Source organism: Gopherus evgoodei, chromosome 10, assembly GCF_007399415.2.
Source record: "Gopherus evgoodei ecotype Sinaloan lineage chromosome 10, rGopEvg1_v1.p, whole genome shotgun sequence".
NCBI classification, from domain to species: Eukaryota; Metazoa; Chordata; order Testudines; family Testudinidae; genus Gopherus; species Gopherus evgoodei.
This window is the reverse complement of record NC_044331.1, coordinates 51,317,452-51,339,367: the sequence shown is the minus strand read 5'-3', so window position 1 is coordinate 51,339,367 and position 21,916 is coordinate 51,317,452. Positions and strand designations below refer to the sequence as shown.

General features: G+C 44.8%; 1 protein-coding gene across 8 annotated transcripts in view; it reads left to right on the top strand.

Annotated features, from left to right (window-relative positions):
* Positions 1-21,916, top strand: part of C10H16orf71 (chromosome 10 C16orf71 homolog) — a 154,071-nt gene that overhangs the window by 56,337 nt on the left and 75,818 nt on the right. For 7 of the 8 annotated variants that reach the window (XM_030578609.1, XM_030578613.1, XM_030578606.1 and 4 more), the window contains 3 exons: positions 811-1,005; positions 3,406-3,561; positions 11,980-12,174. In XM_030578609.1, coding sequence (XP_030434469.1) covers positions 811-1,005; positions 3,406-3,561; positions 11,980-12,174 — 546 coding nt within the window. The remainder of the gene's footprint in view (positions 1-810; positions 1,006-3,405; positions 3,562-11,979; positions 12,175-21,916) is intronic. The other variant, XM_030578608.1, reaches the window with a different exon arrangement.

Below are 21,916 nucleotides of genomic sequence, written 5' to 3'. Positions count from 1 at the left end.
AGCTGGGGATGAAAATGCACAGTGCCATTGCGATTGTGTGCTCAGCTTGCACTGTAAAGTTCACCACATGCTGCAGTGCAGACAGAATAAAAGTTACCTGTGTGTTTTAGTTAGGTTGCAAGGAATTAAGTGATGCAGTGTTTCAGAGCACACTGAATGCATGTTACCGGAAAACTGGTAATGGCCAATGCAAAAGTGTGAGAATTGCATTTGAAAAAAAAAAAAGGTGGGAGAGGGATTCTTCCCCTAATTGACAAAATACCAGTGCTCAATTACAATCAAGGCAATGAGATGAGAGTTCACTTAAATGTACATGGTAGATCAGCGAGATTTGTTAGGCAGAGCGGAAAGTAATACAAGCTCTATCGCTCTTATTAGGCTTGATTCAAGGGCACTGCCCTGATAAGTAATTAACACTTAAGGTTGATGATGAATACTGAATGACTCCAGTCATACTACCTCTGGCTGATCTCATTAGCTTCCACTGGCTAAACAGTGTTAGGCCTGCTCCAGACATGGATGAGAGAGCTCTAAGGAAAGCCCAGCATGCTACAGGAAGTGGCGCTGGGGACTCTGAGTCAGTATAGAATCAAAGCCCCAGCATGGAGCTAGGAGGCATTAGGTTGCTAGAGATGCTGTCTCTTGGATAAAATGTAAAAGTGGAGCTGTAAACATTCATGTCCCTATAGATTTATTACCGCCACCTGTGATGGTAGCATTCAGCCAGTTGTACTGATCAAAATCAATATAATTTTCTGTTTCAGGCCTCATAATACAAATTAGTTTAATGTTCCCACTCTCCTTCAACAGGAAGCGTCTTATTTGCCAGCTATTAACACGCTGCCTAGTGCAGACAGCGCTAACGGTGAGAAGCTTCTCATGACGATTTGGCTCGCCAGTTGTGGACAGGTAGCCATGTGTGGTCAGCACAGTGGACACTTCCCAGACACTGTCTTGACAGCAGCCAGCATCTACCAGGCTCTTGTTACCTGGCTTCTCTCCCTGGTGAGTTACACAGTGTGAAATGCTACAGAATCGGGCTCCCTACATTTTATCCAGCAGAAAAATATCAAGGTGGGGGCAAAAATGTATCATCCACTTAACACTTCTCCTTCCGCTAACACCACAGACAACGACTGACCCAAACAAGGTAAAATCATGCCCCGATCCAGCTCAGCTTGAAGTGATTGGAGAGACTCCCATTGAGGTCAGTGGGAGCTGGAGCAGTACCTGAGTTTGCAAGGAGCATGTAACAGGAACAAAAATGAAAATCAGAGGAACACTGAAATGTTGGCCCTCCACATTTAAAAAATCCACAGTAGCCAACTGCTACAGAAATTCCCTTGGTGGAGGCAGGGCAGGGCTATTCCCACTGATGCAACTGCTCCACGCATTGGGCTGGGAATATGCCCAAGCTCTGTATTGAGAGTGTATTTTTAAAGGCATTTCTCTCACTTAGAATAGCTTTATGTTACACATGGAATAAGCAGCAGGGTCTATAAATCCATCTAGAGATCCCAGCAATGGCATAAACCCTGGGAACATAAAGTAAGCGGCTTGTGTAGTCACCAGGGCCCAGAGACGGAATTAGAGCCTCATCATTCAAAAGTTTGCCTGTTTTTTTCATCTCACATGGTACATGATCCAAGTCAGTGACTCCGGCCTTGCCCAGGCTGCCACTCCCTTCTGTGGCTGCTCTCCCTGTCTTTCCCGTTGTGTCTCCCTTCTCCCCCACGCCCAAGCTCTCAGGTCTCCTGCTGCCGCTTCCTTCTCTTTCTGCCGTCTCTCTTTCCTGGTGTTTTCCATTTTCCAGAATGTTAGTAACCATTAGGAAGGGGATAGACAATAAGACAGTAAATATAATGCCACTATATAAATACATGGTACTCCCACACTTTGAGTACTGCATCCAGTTCTGGTCGCTCCGTCTCAAAAGAGGTACAGAGAAGGGCAACAAAGATGATTAAGGGTAAGGAACAGCTTCCATACAAGGAGAGATTAAAAAGACTGGGACTGTTCAGCTTGGAAAAGAGACAAATAAGGGGGGATGTGATAGAGGTGTATAAAATCGTGACTGCTGTGGAGAAAGTGAATAAGGAAGTGTTATTTACCCCTTCACATAACACAAGAACTAGAGGTCACCCAATGAAATCAATAGGCAGAAGGTTTAAAACAAAAGGAAGTATTTCTTCACACAATGCCCAGTCAGCCTGTGGAACTCGTTGCCAGGTGATGTTGTGAAGACCAAAAGCATAACTGGGTTCAAAATATAATTAGATAAGTTCAAGGAGGACAGGTCCATCAATGGCTATTAACCAAGATGGTCAGGGATGGAACCCCATATTTTGGGTGTTCCTAAACCTCTGCCTGCCAGAAGCTGGGGCTGGATGAAAGAGGATAGATCTCTTGATAGTTGCCCCTGTTCTGTTCATGCACTGAAGCACCTGGCTTTGGCTATTGTCAGAGGACAGGACACTGGGCTAGATGGACCATTCGTCTCACCCAGTATGGCTGTTCTTATGTCCCTGTCAGGGCTCCTTTTTGTCTCCTTCCTACTGTGAATAGCAAGGTCTCTCACTGCAATCCGTGTGCTGAAATTCATCATACTTCATCAGGATTTTATGAGCCTTACAGCTCTTGCCTTGGCCAATAAGGGGTTTATGAATTCAGAGCTCTGTCTCTGGAAATAAACTGATATTCTTGATACTCGGTGTTCATTATCAGGCTGGTTTTATGTCCTTCTCATTTTAGATTAAATCTGTATGTTAAAAAAATAGAATATTTCCCTCTGCAACAAAAAATATAATCTATTTTTTTAAAACAAAAAAACAAAAAACCCAGCCTTGGTCTAAGTAAAACAGGAAAGTGACTGATGCATTTGTGGCTATTACTGATCATTACTGGGGAATATGAAGGCTTATTAAAGAACCTTGTGCTAGCTCCTTATAATGGCATAATCACTTAGCATTGATTTTGAGCAGAGATTGTATTGATCTCATTATCATTAATAAAGGCAGCGTACAGTGCTGCTGTGGGCTAAGAGCCTGCAGCACAGTGTTGAAAGGAACTCTCCGTTCTCATTTCTTGCTAGGCTAGGGAGTTAATACAAGCAGCATGTCTCTCTTGCTCTTCCATAGCTGACTGAGTGCAGAGCTTGCAGGTTACACGGGTCCTTCCTGGAAAGATAAATCCCATGATCTACCACCACCTACTATTCCTATTTAATTTGGCCTTCGTAAAGTTACTGCTGGCTAAACCTTAGCTATTCCATTAGTCAAGCTAGGTACAAGCTGTCTCCACTCAAAAGCAGCCGAGTGAGATGAAGGGCTGTTGTCACTCTCTTTCTGAAAAGGCCATCATGCAGCTGTGTGTAACATGAAAGCATCTGTTCAAATGAATTTACAGGTACCTCCCTCAAAAGTGAAAGGTGGGCTCAAAGCCCCGTTTCAGGTGTTGGGTCTGCAGCAGGTCTGGCGAGAGGATGGGCTGGCACTCTACGCTTGCCTAATTCCAACAGAGGAATCTCTGGCACAGAACAGCACCAAGATCCGGAAGCATAAAGTGAGTGACAACACTTTGACATGTCCATTTCCCAGAAGTGCCCTAGTATTTATTAAGAACCAGATTTGAATATTTGGACTCCAGCTGAGACCCCTGGGAGCCAGCGTAGTTTAGAACAGCCCATAAGCTGCTTTAAATCACACCAGGGGCTGCCAGCTCAGTATTGTGGGAGCAGACAAGTAGAGCAGACTCTACTTCTCACTCTGCTCTTTTCATCTGTGCTGAGTTTGAAATCTGCAGCTCAGAATCCATCCCCATACATCAATGACCTTTTGTCTGTTTGCTGCACATTAGCTGGCCAATATATCTTCAGTGGCTGTCAATACCCAGTGTAGAAATCTTTATCCAGCAGTCAAAGAGGGAAAGCTTGTTTGACCTGCAGGGTGGTTTTGTCATCGTATTTTTACTATGTGAAAATGTTCCTTAAGGGGGCATATTGTCTTGCTGTTTAAATTCTGGCTTCTGTTCCTAGTTTGTTCAATTTTAGGTGGTAATCTAGTCCTCTTAACCATTTTCTTACTGAATGATGTACCAGGAACATTTGGGAAACACACTTTTCCATGGTGTCCCAGTGCACCTATCTCCTGAAGGCCACATGTTTGAAGGAACATTCTGTACACTATCACTGCTGAGGCACTGATCCTAGCCCTTTGCTCGGTTGGGGAGGATTGGTGGCTCTCTGGTGGCACAAAGCAGCAATAAAGATGGTGTAGCTAGCCAGTGGCAGATTCCTCAGTCACAGGGGTGCTTGAGTGGCACAGAGCCAGTCATAGCTTCTGTGCAACCTCACTTAGTGGTTGCTGATGCAGCCCGGGAAAAGGGGCCATGGCTAGATTCTGGAAATCCCTGGATGCCAGAATGACCATGAGCAGCCCTCACACTGTTCTAACTTGCACTGGAGATCCAGCCTGGCACATCACAATGTCTAGATCAAAGGAGAGGGGGTGCAAATGTGGCCATTCCGCTGCTCAGATGGAGTGAGTGCTCCTCATCCACAGCTGAGGAACTGGCTGCATGTGAGCAGGGAAGACTAAATTCCCCATGAAGTATCATAAAGTTAGCCTGGAATGTGACAGCTGTGGCGGCAAAGCTTCACAAATATGTGATTGACACTGACAACTAATATCATGACTAAAACGCTGCACAAGAGACAATAAGCAACCCTCCTAGTGATGCCTGGGCATTGTGGGGTGAGGAGATGCGGCCTGCTAAACTCCCTAAGGGTATCACAATGATTTCCACCTTAGGTCCACTGAAGCAAAGATAAATGCTTTGAAACACAAACAAATCGGTGGTGAAGAGACTTACTCCCTCCCATCCACATCCCCTTGCCTTGATACTATCTGTTCACCCCAGCCACGGAGCTGATCAGAGTGTCAAAATTAGTTAACACTGAGCAAACTCAAAAGTCCCATCTGGTGTCATATAATTGAATGTATTTTTCAGGCTACAGGCCTAGGCTGCTCCGAACATTTGGTGAGGTCAGAGGAGGGGGTTGATTTTATCTCCCATTGCCTGAATGTGCTGCATAGAGCTTCCAGTCACAGAAATAAATCATGGAGCAATCCTACCACCCTGCATGCATGCACTGCCATTGGAACCCAGTTCAGCTAATAGACCCAGCGGTGAACACATGAGGCAGCTGGACGGTGTTCCTTAAACTGGACCTGTGCGCAACTGATGTTTCCTCTCATTAGAGGTTTCCTCTTGTTACCGAGGCTCCAGCATATGCCTTTCCTACAACACCGCCTTTGTCATTCCTGCTTTCTTCAGACACTTGTACAGCGGCTCTTGGTTCCCTTGTCAGCAATGTAAGCTGGTGGGACCCACTAAAATCTTTTTAAAATGTCAGCCTCAGCTGAGACAATGAAAACAAAAGCAACTCACTGCTGCCTCTCTTATTGTTCTCCTTATCAGCCTCAGCTATTGCTGGAGAGAAAGCTGGCAGATTTCACTGTTCAGACTGTCAGCTCTAGTCTCTTGCTGCAGTGCTAATGTGTAGTATCTTACCTGGCAACATGAAATAACAATATTCCTCTCTTGCAGCAGTTAACATTCCTCATTCTAGTTGTTTCTTATGGAAACAATGGCAATCAGTGACAGGGGCTTAGCTTAATTTGGTGTGCAAAATCTTATGGTCACTCTGTTGTCCAGGAAAATAACTTTGTTGGTTGTTTCAGAGTAGCAGCTGTGTTAGTCTGTATCCGCAAAAAGGAGTCCTTGTGGCACCTTAGAAACTAACAAATTTATTTGAGCGTAAGCTTTCCTGGACATTCATCAGATGCATGTAGTGGAAAATACAGTAGGAAGATATATATATACACAGAGAACATCAAACAATGGGTGTTACCATACATACTACATCAATGACCTTTTGTCTGTTTGACATACCATACACTATAAGGATGTATGGTAACACCCATTGTTTCATGTTCTCTGTGTATATATATATCTTCCTACTGTATTTTCCACTACATGCATCCGATGAAGTGGAGCTGTAGCCCACGAAAGTTTACACTCAAATAAATTTGTTAGTCTCTAATTGATTAGACTCTTCCTGTTGGTATGCATACTTCCACCTTTTCATGTTCTCTGTATGTATAAATATCTCCTGTCTGTTTGTTCCATTCTATGCTTCCAAAGATGTGAGCTGTAGCTCACGAAAGCTCATGCTGAAATAAATTTGTTAGTCTCTAAGGTGCCACAAGTACTCCTGTTCTGTTTATAAGTAGTCCTGTTCTTTTTGTTGGTTGTGAGATTCAAGGACAATATGAGCTGTTCAATTTTTTAGATCATCTACAAAAGAATGCACAAGGTCATGGTCAAAATTAAAGTCTAGTGCCTGGACAGCTTGACATTTTAATGTTCTTAGCTTAAGTAATCCATAGTTCTTTTATTAGTATGGCGAATAGACATATGACTGGCTGTGCAAACTATTGGATACACTTAGTGCCCCCATTTTACCAAAGAGAAAATGTCTGTCTCTCTAGATATTGGTCTGTTGAGCCCATAGCAGTAGTATCTGATTCACATCAAGTTAGCCATAATGGACTGTGATGTTTTTTTCTTTTAATATTGTTTCATAAATGTAGTGTTGAAAGGCAGTGGCTTGCTGGTCCCAGAAGCTGAGGACCTATTTCAGTCCACAGAGCAAGTGTTAATTTCCCTCAGCCTGCCCACTAATATTCCCCACCCAGGACATGGTGGGACCACTCTTAGGTTGAGCAGGACATTCAGTCCCATTGGGCCTTGCATTTCTTGTTGCCTTGGCTTGACTGCCAACAAGGAGGCCAGCTATGGTGGTGACGATAGTCTTTGAGTCACCAGTTGGCTACTCCTTTAAGGGGAGTCAGGGCTCAGTCTAACTATGGAGGCCTTCCTTAAGGAGAGCAAGCCCATCTTGGCCAACCTGTAGTAACTGACTGCCTAGATGGCTGGTTGGCAGCTAACTGAGTAATGAGCACCTGGCCTGATAATAGGCTGCCATAGCTCAGTTGAGAGGGTTGTTCCTAGAGAGAAGAGGCTCAGAAGTAGAGGTGCTCCCAGAGACGCAGGTCAATGAGGTTGATCACTGCTGCTGAACTTTCTCAGTGCTGGGCTGGAAGAAAGAAATTATTAACGTAGGCACTGGGAGGAGGCCTGTGGGACTCCCGAACTTACGTGGGGAGGCTTATTGGTCTTAGCAGCCAGCTCTCAGAGGAAGGGGAGACTTGAGGGGCTAAAGAGTTTGTACCGTGAAAACTAATAAATCAGCCCCCCAGAAGGGGAATCTTGATTTAAGTTGTCCGGATTGAGAGTAAATCATTGCACTTGCAAGACTGCAAGAGAGAGAGACCAAGCAGGCAGAGGACCTGCAAGACCACAACATACCACAAGTGGGTGTGCTTGAGGATGGTGCCCTGCCACGCTTGTAATAATAATAGTAGTTAGCTCAGACTGCAGAGGTGGACATTTGGCCACTGTGAACTGGACTGTCCTGTCCTATGCATTTCACATAGGCCATTGGATGCTAATTTTTTTTTCAGGCACTGCCAACCTAGAAAGGACACACTCTCCATTCCAATCCCCCGAGTCTTCTGCTTTCTGTTTACTGGGCATTTCATTGGCAGCTGCATGTCTTTTGTCGTTGTCAGATTTTATTTCTCTAGCCCAAGGTCTAATGGTTTCTGAATAAAAATATAACAACAGGCTCCTCAAGGAAGGAACTGCTGTCTTGGACAAGTCAACCTTTCGATTGTTCAACCATGACAGCATCTTTTGTTTTTAAATCTATTTCTCTAAATCAAGCAAATCTTCAAAATTTATCCCCCTCTGTCCTCAGTTTTGGTAGCTTTTGGAATGCCAGTTCCTGTCCCCCTTTCAAACAAGTGATTGAAACGAGATAAGTTTACCCATTCCCTATACGGATCAGGGTCCTGGACTTGTCAGAACAAATGATTTTACATTTATCTCTTGTAACCTTTGCATCCTGATAAACAAGATGCATTTAGAGGCATGTCTGATGGGTATCAGATTTTTATGACACATGTTCCTTAAGAATTTAAAGGGTGTTTCCAGTTAGGAAGGCTATCAGTAAACAAAGCAACCTGGTTGTTTTCTATACACTTCAAACACTAAGCAATTTTGTGGTGCATGAAAATAACTTCCATGGAGTTTCTGTCATTGAATGAGCTGAGGATTGAGTCCGAGATCAAGTATCAGAGGGGTAGCCGTGTTAGTCTGGATCTGTAAAAACAGCAAAGAATCCTGTGGATTCTTATAGACTAACACTTATAGACCTTATAGACTAACGCACGTTTTGGAGCATGAGCTTTCGTGGGTGAATACCCACTTCGTCAGATGCATGTAGTGGAAATTTCCAGGGGCAGGTATATATATGCAGGCAAGCTAGAGATAATGAGGTTAGTTCAATCAGGGAGGATGAGGCCCTGTTCTAGCAGTTGAGGTGTGAAAACCAAGGGAGGAGAAACTGGTTTTGTAATTGGCAAGCCATTCACAGTCTTTGTTTAATCCTGAGCTGATGGTGTCAAATTTGTAGATGAACTGAAGCTCAGCAGTTTCTCTTTGGAGTCTGGTCCTGAAGTTTTTTTGCTGCAGGATGGCGACCTTAAGGTCTGCTATAGTGTGGCCAGGGAGGTTGAAGTGTTCTCCTACAGGTTTTTGTATATTGCCATTCCTAATATCTGATTTGTGTCCGTTTATCCTTTTCCGTAGCGACTGTCCAGTTTGGCCGATGTACATAGCAGAGGGGCATTGCTGGCATATGATGGCATATATTACATTGGTGGACGTGCAGGTGAATGAACCGGTGATGGTATGGCTGATCTGGTTAGATCCTGTGATGGTGTCGCTGGTGTAGATATGTGGGCAGAGTTGGCATCGAGATTTGTTGCATGGATTGGTTCCTGAGCTAGAGTTACTATGGTGCGGTGTGCAGTTACTGGTGAGAATATGTTTCAGGTTGGCAGGTTGCCTGTGGGCAAGGACTAGCCTGCCACCCACAGCTTGTGAAAGTGTGGGATCGTTGTCCAGGATGGGTTGTAGATCCCTGATGATGCATTGGAGGGGTTCTAGCTGGGGACTGTATGTGATGGCCAGTGGAGTCCTGTTGGTTTCTTTCTTGGGTTTGTCTTGCAGTAGGAGGCTTCTGGGTACACGTCTGGCTCTGTTGATCTGTTTCCTTATTTCCTCGTGCGGGTATTGTAGTTTTGAGAATGCTTGGTGGAGATTTTGTAGGTGTTGGTCTCTGAGGGTTTAGAGCAGATTCGATTGTACCTCAGTGCTTGGCTATAGACAGTGGATCGTGTGATGTGCCCGGGATGGAAGCTGGAGGCATGAAGGTAGGCATAGCAGTTGGTAGGTTTTCGGTATAGGGTGGTGTTAATGTGATCATCACTTATTTGCACGATGGTGTCCAGGGAGTGGACCTCCCATGTAGATTGGTCCAGGCTGAGGTTGATGGTGGGGTGGAAGCTGTTGAAATCATGGTGGAATTTTTCCAGAGTCTCCTTCCCATGGGTCCAGATGATGAAGATGTCATCAATGTAGCGTAGGTAGAGAAGGGGCGTGAGTGGACGAGAGCCGAGGAAGCGTTGTTCCAGGTCGGCCATAAAAATATTGGCATATTGTGGGGCCATGCGGGTGCCCATAGCGGTGCCACTGATCTGGAGATATATATTGTCATCAAATTTGAAATAGTTATGTGTGAGGATAAAGACACAGAGCTCAGCAGCCAGTTGTGCTGTGGCATCATCAGGGATACTGTTCCTGACAGCATGTATTCCATCTGTGTGTGAGATGTTCATGTAGAGAGCCTCTACGTCCATGGTGGCTAGGATGGTGTTTTCTGGAAGGTCACTAATGCATTGTAGTTTCCTCAGGAAATCAATGGTGTCACGGAGATAGCTGGGAGTGCTGATGGCATAGGGTCTGAGTAGAGAGTCCACATATCCAGACAGTCCTTCAGTGAGAGTGCCAATGCCCGAGATGATGGGGCGTCCAGGATTTCCGGGTTTGTGGATCTTGGGTAGTAGTTAGAATAACCCTGGTCGGGACTCTAAGGGTATGTTGATTTGTTCCGGTGTTAGTATAGGGAGTGTCCTGAGTAGATGTTGCAGTTTCTTATTGTATTCCTCAGTGGGATCTGAGGGAAGTGGCCTGTAGAATTTGGTGTTGGAGAGTTGTCTGGCAGCCTCCTTTTCGTAGTCAGACCTGTTCATGATGACAACAGCACCTCCTTTATCAGCCTCTTTGATGATAATTTCAGGGTGGTTTCTGAGGCTGTGGATGGCATTGCGTTCTGCACGACTTAGGTTATGAGGCAAGCAATATTGTTTTTCCACAATTTCTGCCTGTGCACGTCGGCGGAAGCATTCAATGTATAGGTCCAGACTGTCATTTCGACCCTCAGGAGGAGTCCATGTGGAGTTCTTCTTCTTGTGCTGTTGGTGGGAGGGTACCTGTGTATCAGTGCGCTGTTCAGTGTTGTCCTGAAAGTATTCTTTGAGTCGGAGATGGCGAAAGTAGGCTTCCAGATCGCCGCAGAACTGTATCATGTTGGAGAGGGTGGCAGGGCAGAAAGAGAGTGCCCGGGATAGGACAGACTTTTCTTCTGGGCTGAGTGTGTAGTTGGATAGATTGACGATATTGCTGGGTGGGTTGGGGGTACCACGGTTGTGGCCCCATGAGGCAGGTAGGAGTCTGAGATCTTTACAGTTTGTGCTTTTGTTTGAAGGTACCTGAACAGATGCTAGAGAGAAGATATTTTGCATAGCCATTAATCCTGATCATTTACAAACTGGACCCTGTTGGCTGGACCCCGTTTGGGAATAGTCTTCTCCCTGGCAGCCCAAGTTGTTGAGAACCAATTTGGAGGGACAAGTTTAGAGAGGAAACTAAAGAGATCTGTAACTTCTCAACAGTGTAGAATGAAGATTGGGTTTCAGTGTTTTTAATAACAATCTTATTAAAAAATCAAATGAATACCACTGTTTAGACCTGCAAAATACCCCCGTGAAAGGTTTCTTAAGTGAATATTATACAGCATTAGACTGATTTAAGATCCCCTTAATGAAATAGTTCCCCTCCCCCGCTCCACCCCAAACTTCAGAAAGGCAGAATCTGGTTATAATTAAAAGCAGTGCACCTTCACAAAGATTTATATAATACAGTCATCTCCTGGGCTGCAGAACAAGTGGAATGCCCCCTGGCCAAAAGAAAGTTACGGGTCACCCTTGGTTGTAGAACACTGATGAAATTTGTAGCATTGCCCCTTGGCCAGAACTACTGAAATTATTAGCTGGCTTAGCTATAAAGCTTTATTATGGAGAGCAGCATTGGTGTTAACAACTTCAATTTGCTGTAAAGTCCAGGCATAAAATGAGTGAGGCCTGCTATCCATCACACAGGGCTCCCAGACTTTTGGGCATCTATACCACTTCAGCAAATGAAGAACTTGTCTGTGCCTGCCTGTGCCCTTTTCATCCCCCTTCAACTGGAGCTAGTAACCTCCTCTCTACCTTAATGATGAATTTAGGGTCTCACCTCCATGCTAGTCCCCAGCCTTCCTGCCTCCTGTTTAGTCGTACTGTACTTATATGCAAGGCTGGGTAGGATGTAGAAAGCTGGATTGAAGAGAACGCTGGGCAAATGTTTAATCATTAAAATAGGGAAGGGGTTGTTCTGCTCGTGGGTTTGAAATGTTAGGGGAAGATAGCCAGCCAAGTATCAGGGGCAAAGCTGGATGTATAACTGCAGGTCCGCATTGGGAACTGTGGTCAAGTCTCTCCTCCATCTCCCATTTACCTCCAGTCATGCAACATGTGTATAAAAAGCTTCTTATAAAGAATATGTGCCTCTTTCTTGCAGTGCGCTGTTAACTTGAAGGCTGGGCCTTTAATCAAATGTCTTTGTTTGTAGGCTAAGGAAGCTCTTCGAGGAACAACCATTTTTTACCAGCAGATGTCTGCGTACCTCTCCCATACATGGCTTCCAAATGTTATCTGGTGGAGCAGAGAACTGACCAGTCGCCTCCAGAACCAGCTATACCCACTCCTTCCAGAGATTCCCGCTGTACGGCTCAACTGCATCACCTCTATTAACCCTGACCCTAAGGTACTGTCTGTGAACTGTGTGTTTCTGTGTTCTACCATGACTAGGGTCAGTAACAGCTGTTGGCCTTCATCCATTAGGAATCTTTTCGTATGGTCTAGGTAAGAGTTAAGGGCCTGATCCTAAGTCCTACTTAGTACTCATAACTCCCGTTGCAGTAAGAACAGCCATACTGGGTCAGACCAATGGTTCATCTAGCACAGTATCCTGTCTTCTGACAGTGACCAATGCCAGCTGCTTCAGAGGGAATGAACAGAACAGATAATCATCAGGTGATCCATCCCGTCACCTTGTGACATTGCACTTCATATGCTTTATGAAAATATGCTTATGAATGTGACTATGATGTAACTGGAATATGCTTTATGCAAAAGGTCTCTTGTAAGGTATCATTACAAAGCTTAAAATCTACTGACTGTGCTCATCTTATTTGTTTGCATGTATTATATCTATGTCTGGAGTTAGGAGAATAAGATATAAACTGGTATTACTGATGTAAACATATTAAGTGGAAGCCATTAAGAGTGCTTCAGAATCAGTGAACTGTAAATGGCTCTGTTTACTTGCAAACCTTACTCTCTAGCTTGCCTGCATATATATACCTGCCCCTGGAAATTTCCACTACATGCATCTGACGAAGTGGGTATTCACCCACGAAAGCTCATGCTCCAAAATGTGTGTTAGTCTATAAGGTGCCACAGGATTCTTTGCTGCTTTTACAGATCCAGACTAACACGGCTACCCCTCTGATACTTGAAACCTTACTGTGTACATGTGGGCCAGCCCAGAAAGCATGCAGACTAGGGTTTCTTACAGTGGCATGTAACTATGTCACCTGATAATGAAATCCATCTTAAATCTGGTACTTTTCCATTTAGAAGGAGGGGTGGGGACCCAGAGAGACAAAAGATTCCCGCCTTGTGCCAAAGCTGTAACGGGGGTGGAGCAGGACAAAAGGAGGCCAGTCATGGGAAAACCCCTGCTTACCACCTGAGATGTTTGCTGGAACTAACAAGGACTGTACCAGGGGAAAGGATTGGGCCCAGACTAGGAAGGAGTCCAGTCTGTGAAAGAAGCTTATTGGAACATCTTTGAGGGTGAGATATTTACCTGTAATCAGTTTCTTAATGTATTAGGCTTAGACTTGCATGTTTTGTTTTATTTTGCTTGTTGACTTACTTTGTTCTCTCTATTATTACTTGAAACCACTTAAATCTTACTTTTTATACTTAATACAATCACTTTTATTAATAAACCCAAAGTATAAGTGATTAATACCAGGGGGAGCAAACAGCTGTGCATATCTCTCTATCAGTGTTATAGAGGGCGGACAATTAAAAAATTTACCCTCTATAAGCTTTATACAGAGTAAAACGGATTTATTTGGGGTTTGGATTCCACTGGGAACTGGGTGTCTGGGTGCTGGAGAGGTAACCTGCTGAGCTGTTTTTCGTTAAAGTCTCCAGCTTTAGGGGCATGGCTGAGACCCTGAGTTGGTGTTGCAGCAGGCTAGTGTGTCTGGCTCAACAAGGCAGGGTTCTGGAGCCCCAAGCTGGCAGGGAAAATGGCTCAGAGGTAATTTCCGCACGTCAGGTGACAGTCCCAAGGGAGTCTCTGTGACTGAACCCATTACACACCTATTCCCAGCATCTGGCAAACAGAGGCTAGGGACACTTCAGAGCATGGGTTTGCATGGAGTGATGCATCTGATGAAGGGGTTTTAGCCCACGAAAGCTTATGCCCAAATAAATTTGTTAGTCTCTAAAGTGCCACAAGGACTCCCTATCTATTGAGTGTGTCCCACTCATTGCCTTCTCGTAGCATCGGCAGCGTCTGTCAGTCGTGTTGTTTCCCCATAATTCCCAGGTCAATACAAGCACAGATACACAATCCCAGGAATCAGTGGATACTGCAGTGTTGTTTCATGACTGAGCCGATTCCTTTGAAACCCATGCAGTACAATACCTGTTATATAATTCTAATCAGATTCAGGGTTTAATAGTTACCCAACACCAGTCAATACAATGAAGATGTAGGCACTAACAGTTTTGCCTATATGATGTTCCACCTCCTTAACTGAAAAGACAGCTTCTCTGTCATTGATGTGCAGCCGACATAGCTTCAAGCATTGAAAAGTTACCCAATATATTTATACAAGATAAATCTGGTGCCTATTTGTAAGGCATAGAATAAGGCCTCATTTAAATCAGGCAGAGCTTTTATGTCTGTCCCTTATTGGGCGAATTTTAAATCATTAGAAATTGAACAGCGAGGCAGCAAACCCATTTTGTGTGAGGGATCTAGCTCAGCCTCGCCTGCTTAGAAGAAATTAAATCAGATAAAAGGCCAGATTTCCCCCTCAATTTCAGGTGCTCAGCACCTCCTGGGGATCACTCCCTTAATTACACGAAGGCCACATTACATCATGACCCTTTAACCAGACCAACCTACTTTTAAAACTTGAAGCTTTCAGTTAAAATTCTGATCTCTTTAAGCAAGCTAGAATTGGCCAGATTTTCAGCTAATGGGGACTGGTACTATTGACTATACTGGAGTCATGCTGATTGACACCAGGGCACAATCTGTCCCAGAGTTACTAAAAGCCTGCACCGTATCGGTTTTACATGTGAAATTCAGTGTTAGCTTTAATCAGGCCTGTCAGCTTGAAAACTCTGGTGTAGCACCAGTGATCATTATTATTTATCACTGATATCACAGTCGGGCCCAGAGTCCTAACTAGATTGGCACTCCATAGTGCGGAGCTTTGGACCCATGGTTAATAAATACAGAGCTCTGCCCCATAGACCTTACAGTCTAAAAGACAAGTCACAGGAAGATTGATGAAACAATCAAGTGGACAGGAGTGGAGAGAGGAAAATGGGGTAAAAAAATGTAATAGGATATCTTAGTCCAGCCTTGCTCTGTGCACAGCGGGTAATCGGTCAGCAGCATTAATCTTTATACAGATTCTTTGTCAGAGAGAGAGAGAACATTTAGTTTTCAATCAGTTGATCTAGTAGTTTCTCAGCAGATTTTGAGTCCCAAAATAGATCACTTTGCCCTTGGTGCCTTACTTTGAAAGTCTCCGTTATTAATGCTATACGTACTTTATATCGATCTGTGGTATTTCATTTTGGATATCCAGAGCAATTTCACAAGGGGATCATTAAAACTCCAAGTTAGGTTAGGAGTAACATAATCCTCGTGGAGGTTATCAATTAGTGTTCTATGTCAGCAAAAATGGGATTGCTTCATTTTAATATAAAATACAACTAACTGCATCTTTATATTAACCCTTGGGATGCTGTGTATTTGTCCTGATAACATCCTTCCCCTCTCCTGTTCCTTAGTTCCAAGTGAACAGGACCTACCTTCTTAGTACCTCCAGCAGTGCTCTGAGTACTAGTGGGCAAGCAGTCTCATGCTCCCTGCCTGCTTTTTCTTGGCCACTCTGCACAGAGCCACCCTGGGCTCCCAGTCTGTGCTAGTTCCCAGCCTGCTGTGGGATTTGGGGAGGTGGATTATATCTGGAGCAAATGCCAAGAGAGGAAGGGAGCTCCTGCTGACGGGAGGTGAATCAGGACTTGCTCAGCTGTGAAGCACTGGCTCTACCTCACTCGCCCATCGTGGAATCCCTCCAGTGGCTCCACCATAGCCCTGGAAATTAGCTAGTTCCCAGCTGACTTCCACCAACAAGTGAAGGGTTGTTTTCCTTTTTCATATGATAGTTATGCTTAATAATGGGCCCATCCTAAGTTCCTTACTTTTTACTCAGGTAAGACTCCCATTGACCATGACTGGAGTTTTGGGCCCAGTCTAAATTCTCCTGGGTGTAACTCCATTGAAGCTGAGGATGAGTGCTGTCCAAAAAATAACAACACAGCACAATATGGGGTAACAAGAGCACTTGGTGGCTATATGAAGACTAAAGACAAATCACCAAAGGCATACAAAATTCACTGCTGTAGTATTTCCACACTCTGTTAATATATGGATACAGCCCCCTAGAAAACAACCTGCCTCCAGAATTTTTGGTGAACAGCATGCCTCATAAGAGATCTACTCCCATATATACAGAAGATCAAAGTGGAGTCTGAGTTTTCAAAGATGTGATCATTTTAGTTTAATGATAGCTATAAACTTCTAGTTGCAACAAAATACATCAGTCCAATATGGATGATACCAGAGTGTGCTTCATGTTATGGGAACATAGTCTCTAAAGATCATGAAGAATGGGGGGCCATTTGGGAATTTCTCAGTCTGAACATTCTGAATTCGATCAATTAGGCTTTAGTCTCCCAAGGGAAGAGGTTAAAAGCCCCCATCCCTTGGGACATTTAAAACTAGATTAGAGAAAGCACAAGAAAATGTATGATGGGGAACTATCTTGCATCAGCAGAATGACCTCCTGGGGCTGTTCTCTGATTAAAATTTAAGAAGCTCTTTCCCAGAGAATATATTAATGGGATATTTGAATAACAGCATTTGTATGACACAGTTGACAAGAACCATGAGAGTTTTGCAATGCCTTATAGATGTGATATTTATTCTCTTCTCCCAAATATATGTGTTATAATATCTCCCCACTCCTGAATCTCTGCTCTTAGCACATGACTGACAAATCCCCTAGCTGTAGAATTTTAATGCCTTACATTGTCTTACCAACAAGCACCATGCACTTACCTCTGATAAGGGGGAACAGCACCTGCCTCTTACTAGCCGCTCTTTTACCATCACCGCTGATGGAGGAGCTCCCTTGCACAACTGCTGCTACTGTCACATCAGCATTTCATCATCTTCACTGACATCTTCACCTGATTCTCTTTAGGTTCTTGGCTGCAGAGCTGCTTCCTCTAACTGTTGTCTGTCAAACAAATAAAACAAAAATTGCATTTAGTAATGTGGTCTGGGCTCAACGCCTCACAGATCTTCAGATGTTTTATTATTCTTTTACTGCTGCCTGTGCTATCTCTTTCTCTCTTCTTTTCACACAGTCTGAGAAACAGTCTACTGGCTTCAAGCTGCGCCCCAGGTGTGGACATATCATGTCCTTCATGTGTGGGGATGACAGATACCTGAGATACCTTGGGTGAACCATGACTTGGCTGGCTGTGGGATCTGGGAGCTCTCAAATCCCAGTGTGTGCCTCACAGCTATTCTGGCCTCCTCTGAATCTTCTGTTAAGCCTGATGCCAAATCTTCAAGAGCTTCATTATCAAGCATCTCAACTGGACATTGGGACTCTGCCTTAATGCATGTCTGACAGGATCGACCCTCCACAACAGTGCTTTGGCATCTTCAGAGTGACCAGCCTGTCCCAGTTGGAGTTACTGGAGAATGCTGAGAGATTGGCATGCATGATGCCTGCCCTTGATGGTGCTGGACTGCAAGGCCAAGGCACCACCTCTCTCAAAGCACAGATCAAAATTCTAATCACGGAGTGCTACTCACCTGCATCAGTAACACCTCACCAGTCCTTGATTAGTCAAGGCCTCTTGCTATTCCATCCCTTCTTGAGCTGTGTAAAAGTAGAATGAATTATACTGTGAAAATAGAAAGGATTAAAGAAATGCTGTCTGTACCTTTAAGCAAAATTGTTGGAATGCTGCAATCCAGGTGTCAGGAATACAGACATTAACATAGAACAATTGCACTGTTTAAGGGCAATTGGTGAAGTATTAGCCTTAGATCGATAAGAATTAGTAAGGACGTAGGATATGCATGCTGTGCGCCAGGTGAATTTTACTGTTTTGCTTTCTTTGTCCCTTAGTCTAATTCCCGCTCTTTTATCTGTATAAATAAGACTGTTTGGGTATTGCATGGCCACTCACATTATCTGGGTGTTATTGGCAGAGCGCTGTGCTAATAAAACAGAGTGGTCTGACAAATTGTGAGTCCTGATTCTAATTTTGACAGCTGATACTGAGAGGCCAGCTATCAGGCATTCCTGCACCTATTGTACAGCCTGATGAACTCATTACATTGCCTTGGCTGCAGTGCTTATATATGCCTCGCATCTCACCTGATTGGTCAGACCACTCACCCAGTGTTGAGTCCACTTGGGGCTGACTCACCCACCCTGTCAGTGATTCAGATGCCCTGGACCCCATCTATACAGCAATGTGGCTGTACAAATGGATGCCTAATTGCAGACTTAATGAGTTGCTGCCTTACCACACTCCAGAATCCCAGTTTACAGTGAAAAAACATGATGAAATCCTGACCCCGCTGAAGTCAATGGGAGTTTTGCCATTGGCAAACTCATGGTTGAAAAGCCAACCTTCAGAATATGACCCAAATGTAAACTAACACGATGATGTTTGTGTGAAACAAGCCTGTGAATTGCTCCAGTTCATCACAGTGGTTTGTTCACTCTGGAGCCTAATGACTGCAAATTAACTGTGAACATAGTTAACTGTTCCACAGATGATTTGTTAGCAGAACCATCCAGCTAACATTCTTATCCATCATAGCTGGATGTAGTGGTACATACGGAGGGAGGAGGGTGCAGTGAGGTATCTAGTTGCTGTCAACTTTTGCTGGAGGACAGGAATCTGGAATTCAATCTTAACTCCTCCTACACTTAAAAGCACCTCTATCCCTGCCCTTAAGTGGGGAGAAGAGAAACCAAGGTACATCCCCATTCCATGAAATCCTCAACCACCTCGTGTATGCCAGTATCCAGAACTGCTCCCCTCCCCACCATCCTGGGTGACAGACACTCTAATTGCCCTCTCCCTAGCAATCCAAACCTCCACCTGCCCCAGGCTGATTGCACAATGCATTCATGCATTTTCAATACTACAATCTCCCTTACATTGAAATTCTGGGAGTTTTGTAAAACAAATGGAATTTAGTATCACAATAAATAACACAAGGGATTGGACCATGTAGTGGCAGAGAAGGGAGAGCATTTAGCAGCAATGCCCCAAATCAGAGGTCTTTGCAGCCTAATTATGGGGTCCTTGCCATGTAAATCTGAAGTCCCTGCAGTACACAGTCCCTGCTTTGCTACATTGGACTTGGGTCTTGAATATGACTATAAGGTCCGACAGCCAGGTCACCGGAAGCTGGAGCAGATCTACCATATAAATCTGTGGTAACCTTGGCAGGAGAGAGAAGCTCCGGTGGTTGCGCTGGGGGCACCATCCCCTAAAAGCAACCAGTCCAACCTGGTGGGAATATCCCCGGAGCTGACTCTGGAACAACGATCAGAAGTGATCAGCCTGATCAAACGCAACCAGGATGTGTTCTCAGAAAAGCCAGGCAGGACGACTGAGATTCACCATCACATCTTCACAGAGCCTGGAGTGAAGGTGAACGTCAAGCCATACCGGATCCCGGAGGCCAAGAGAGAAGAGATTAGGAAAGAGGATAGGAAGATGCTGGCCTTAGGAGTCATTGAAGAATCTCATAGTCAATGGTCCAGTCCCGTGGTTTTAGTGCCTAAGCCGGACGGCAGTATGAGGTTCTGCAATGACTTCCGCAAGCTGAATGAGGTGTCCCGATTTGATGCATACCCTATACCCAGGATAGATGAACTGATTGACTGACTGGGAAAGGCACGGTTTATGTCTATCCTTGACCTTACCGAGGGCTATTGGCAGATCCCTCTAGCCAAGGCCGACAAGGAGAAGACGGCCTTTGCAACTCCAGAAGGACTATATCAGTACACTATTCTCCCCTTTGGGTTGCATGGGGCCTCCGCTACTTTCCAACGGCTAATTGACAAACTGTTACGACCCCATGGAAAGTACGCGGCAGCCTATCTCAACGACATCATCATATATAGCCCCGACTGGGAGACGCACATGAAGAAGGTAGAAGCAGTCCTGGACACCCTGAGGAAGGAACAACTGACTGCAAATCCCTCCAAATGTTTGATTGGGTTAGCTGAGGCCAAGTACCTTGTGTATATAATGGGGAGGGGCATGGTGAAGCCCCAGCTCAACACGTTAGAAGCTATACAGAAGTGGCCCCAACCACTCCAGAAAAAACAGGTCAGAGCATTCCTGGGACTAGTGGGGTATTATAGATGATTCATTCCCCACTTCGCCACCAGGGCATGCCCATTAACGGACCTAACCAAAGTTCGGGGCCCAGACATAGTAAAATGATCTGCTGCAGCCGAGACCGCTTTTTCGGATCTGAGGACGGCCCTCTGCACAGATCCCGTACTAGTAGCCCCAGACTGGGGGAAGGAGTTTATCCTACAAACGGATGCCTCTGAAGTAGGGCTGGGGGTGGTGCTTTCACAAATGGTCGGAGATGACGAACACCCCGTCCTCTTCCTCAGTAGGAAGCTCCTACCTAGGGAATGGAAATACGCCGTAGTGCAGAAGGAGTGCCTGGCAGTAATATGGGCCATAGAAAGCCTCCGCTACTATCTACTTGAATGGAGGTTTACCATGGTCACGGACCATGCCCCTTTGCAGTGGATGCACCAAAACAAGGACAAAATGCTTCAACCCTTCCACTTCACAGTACGACATAGGTCTGGAACCCAACATGGCAATGCGGATGGCCTGTCGAGGGTGCACTGCTTTCCGACCCAAGTAGCCCAACCCTGTAGTGTTGAGGGCGGGGGAATATGTGGCAAACCCAGGACAAATGGCTACAAAAGGAGGGATAGTAATTAGTCCCAGAGGGGTTAAAAGGCCTCTCCCTATCCATTGAGGAGAGATAGCTGTGGGGAAATAAGGTTCAGCTGAAACAGAGGTTACCAGGGAACTAATTAGGTTCAGCTGGCCCCAATTGCTGGAGACCTTTTTAAACCCTCCCTGGCATGGAAGCAGGGGGGAGAGTGAGAGAAGCTGCCAGCAAGTAGATGCAGCAGGACTCTGAACTCTTCCAGCAAGGAAGACTGCACTCTGTCCCCAGAAAGGGGAGAAAACCAGCACAAGGGACTGACTGAGGGAAGGATCAGCCAGACCCTGCACGACCTGGAAAGACTTTGCTTTCCCCAAGCCTGTGTCTCCAAGGCAAAAAGTGACTGAGCCAGCTAAGGAGAAGCAGGTACTTTGCCACAATACATTCTGGTGGCATCTGAGCTACAAAAACCTCTTAATCTCTAGGGTCAAATTCACGGCTGGTGTAAACTTGAGTTGTTCAAGAAAAGTCAATGGAGCCACACTGATTTACACCAGCTGAAGATCTGGCTTAGAATTGATTTTTTTTTCCAGTCAGAGGGCTAAATTCTGCTCTGTGTAAATCCCAAGTAATTCCACTGATATTCCTGGAGTGACTCCAGATTTACACTGGTATAACTGAGAGCAGAATTTGTCCCATTAACCAAAACTTGGCCAATAAGAGTTCCCCTCATGTTCTGTAGATACATTAATTCTTGGGCTGTATCCTTGCATGCTAATCTTCAAGCCAGAACAAATTGTTATGACTGGGAAGTAACTGGCACATCCTTAAACATAAGGCTCAAACTGCACTCTTGCAATTTGCTTGGTTTGCTGCACAGAAAATGCATACATAATACAAAGTCAGATGTGTAGTTTATGCTGGGTAATCAAATGCCTCCAGGGTGCTGCGATGTGGGGCTAAAGGCCAGCCTCATCTGCTTGAGTAGTGACTGTATCTGAAATAACAGGACCTCCGGAAGTGTGGTGTGTTTGATTTGCTTTGATGAACTGACTCTGGTTTCATTCTTGTAACAATTGGCAGATTCCTAACCTGGTTGCAATGTTCAGCGGCTAATCAAATTCCTCTCATCATATAGCCCTTTCCAGTGAGATGT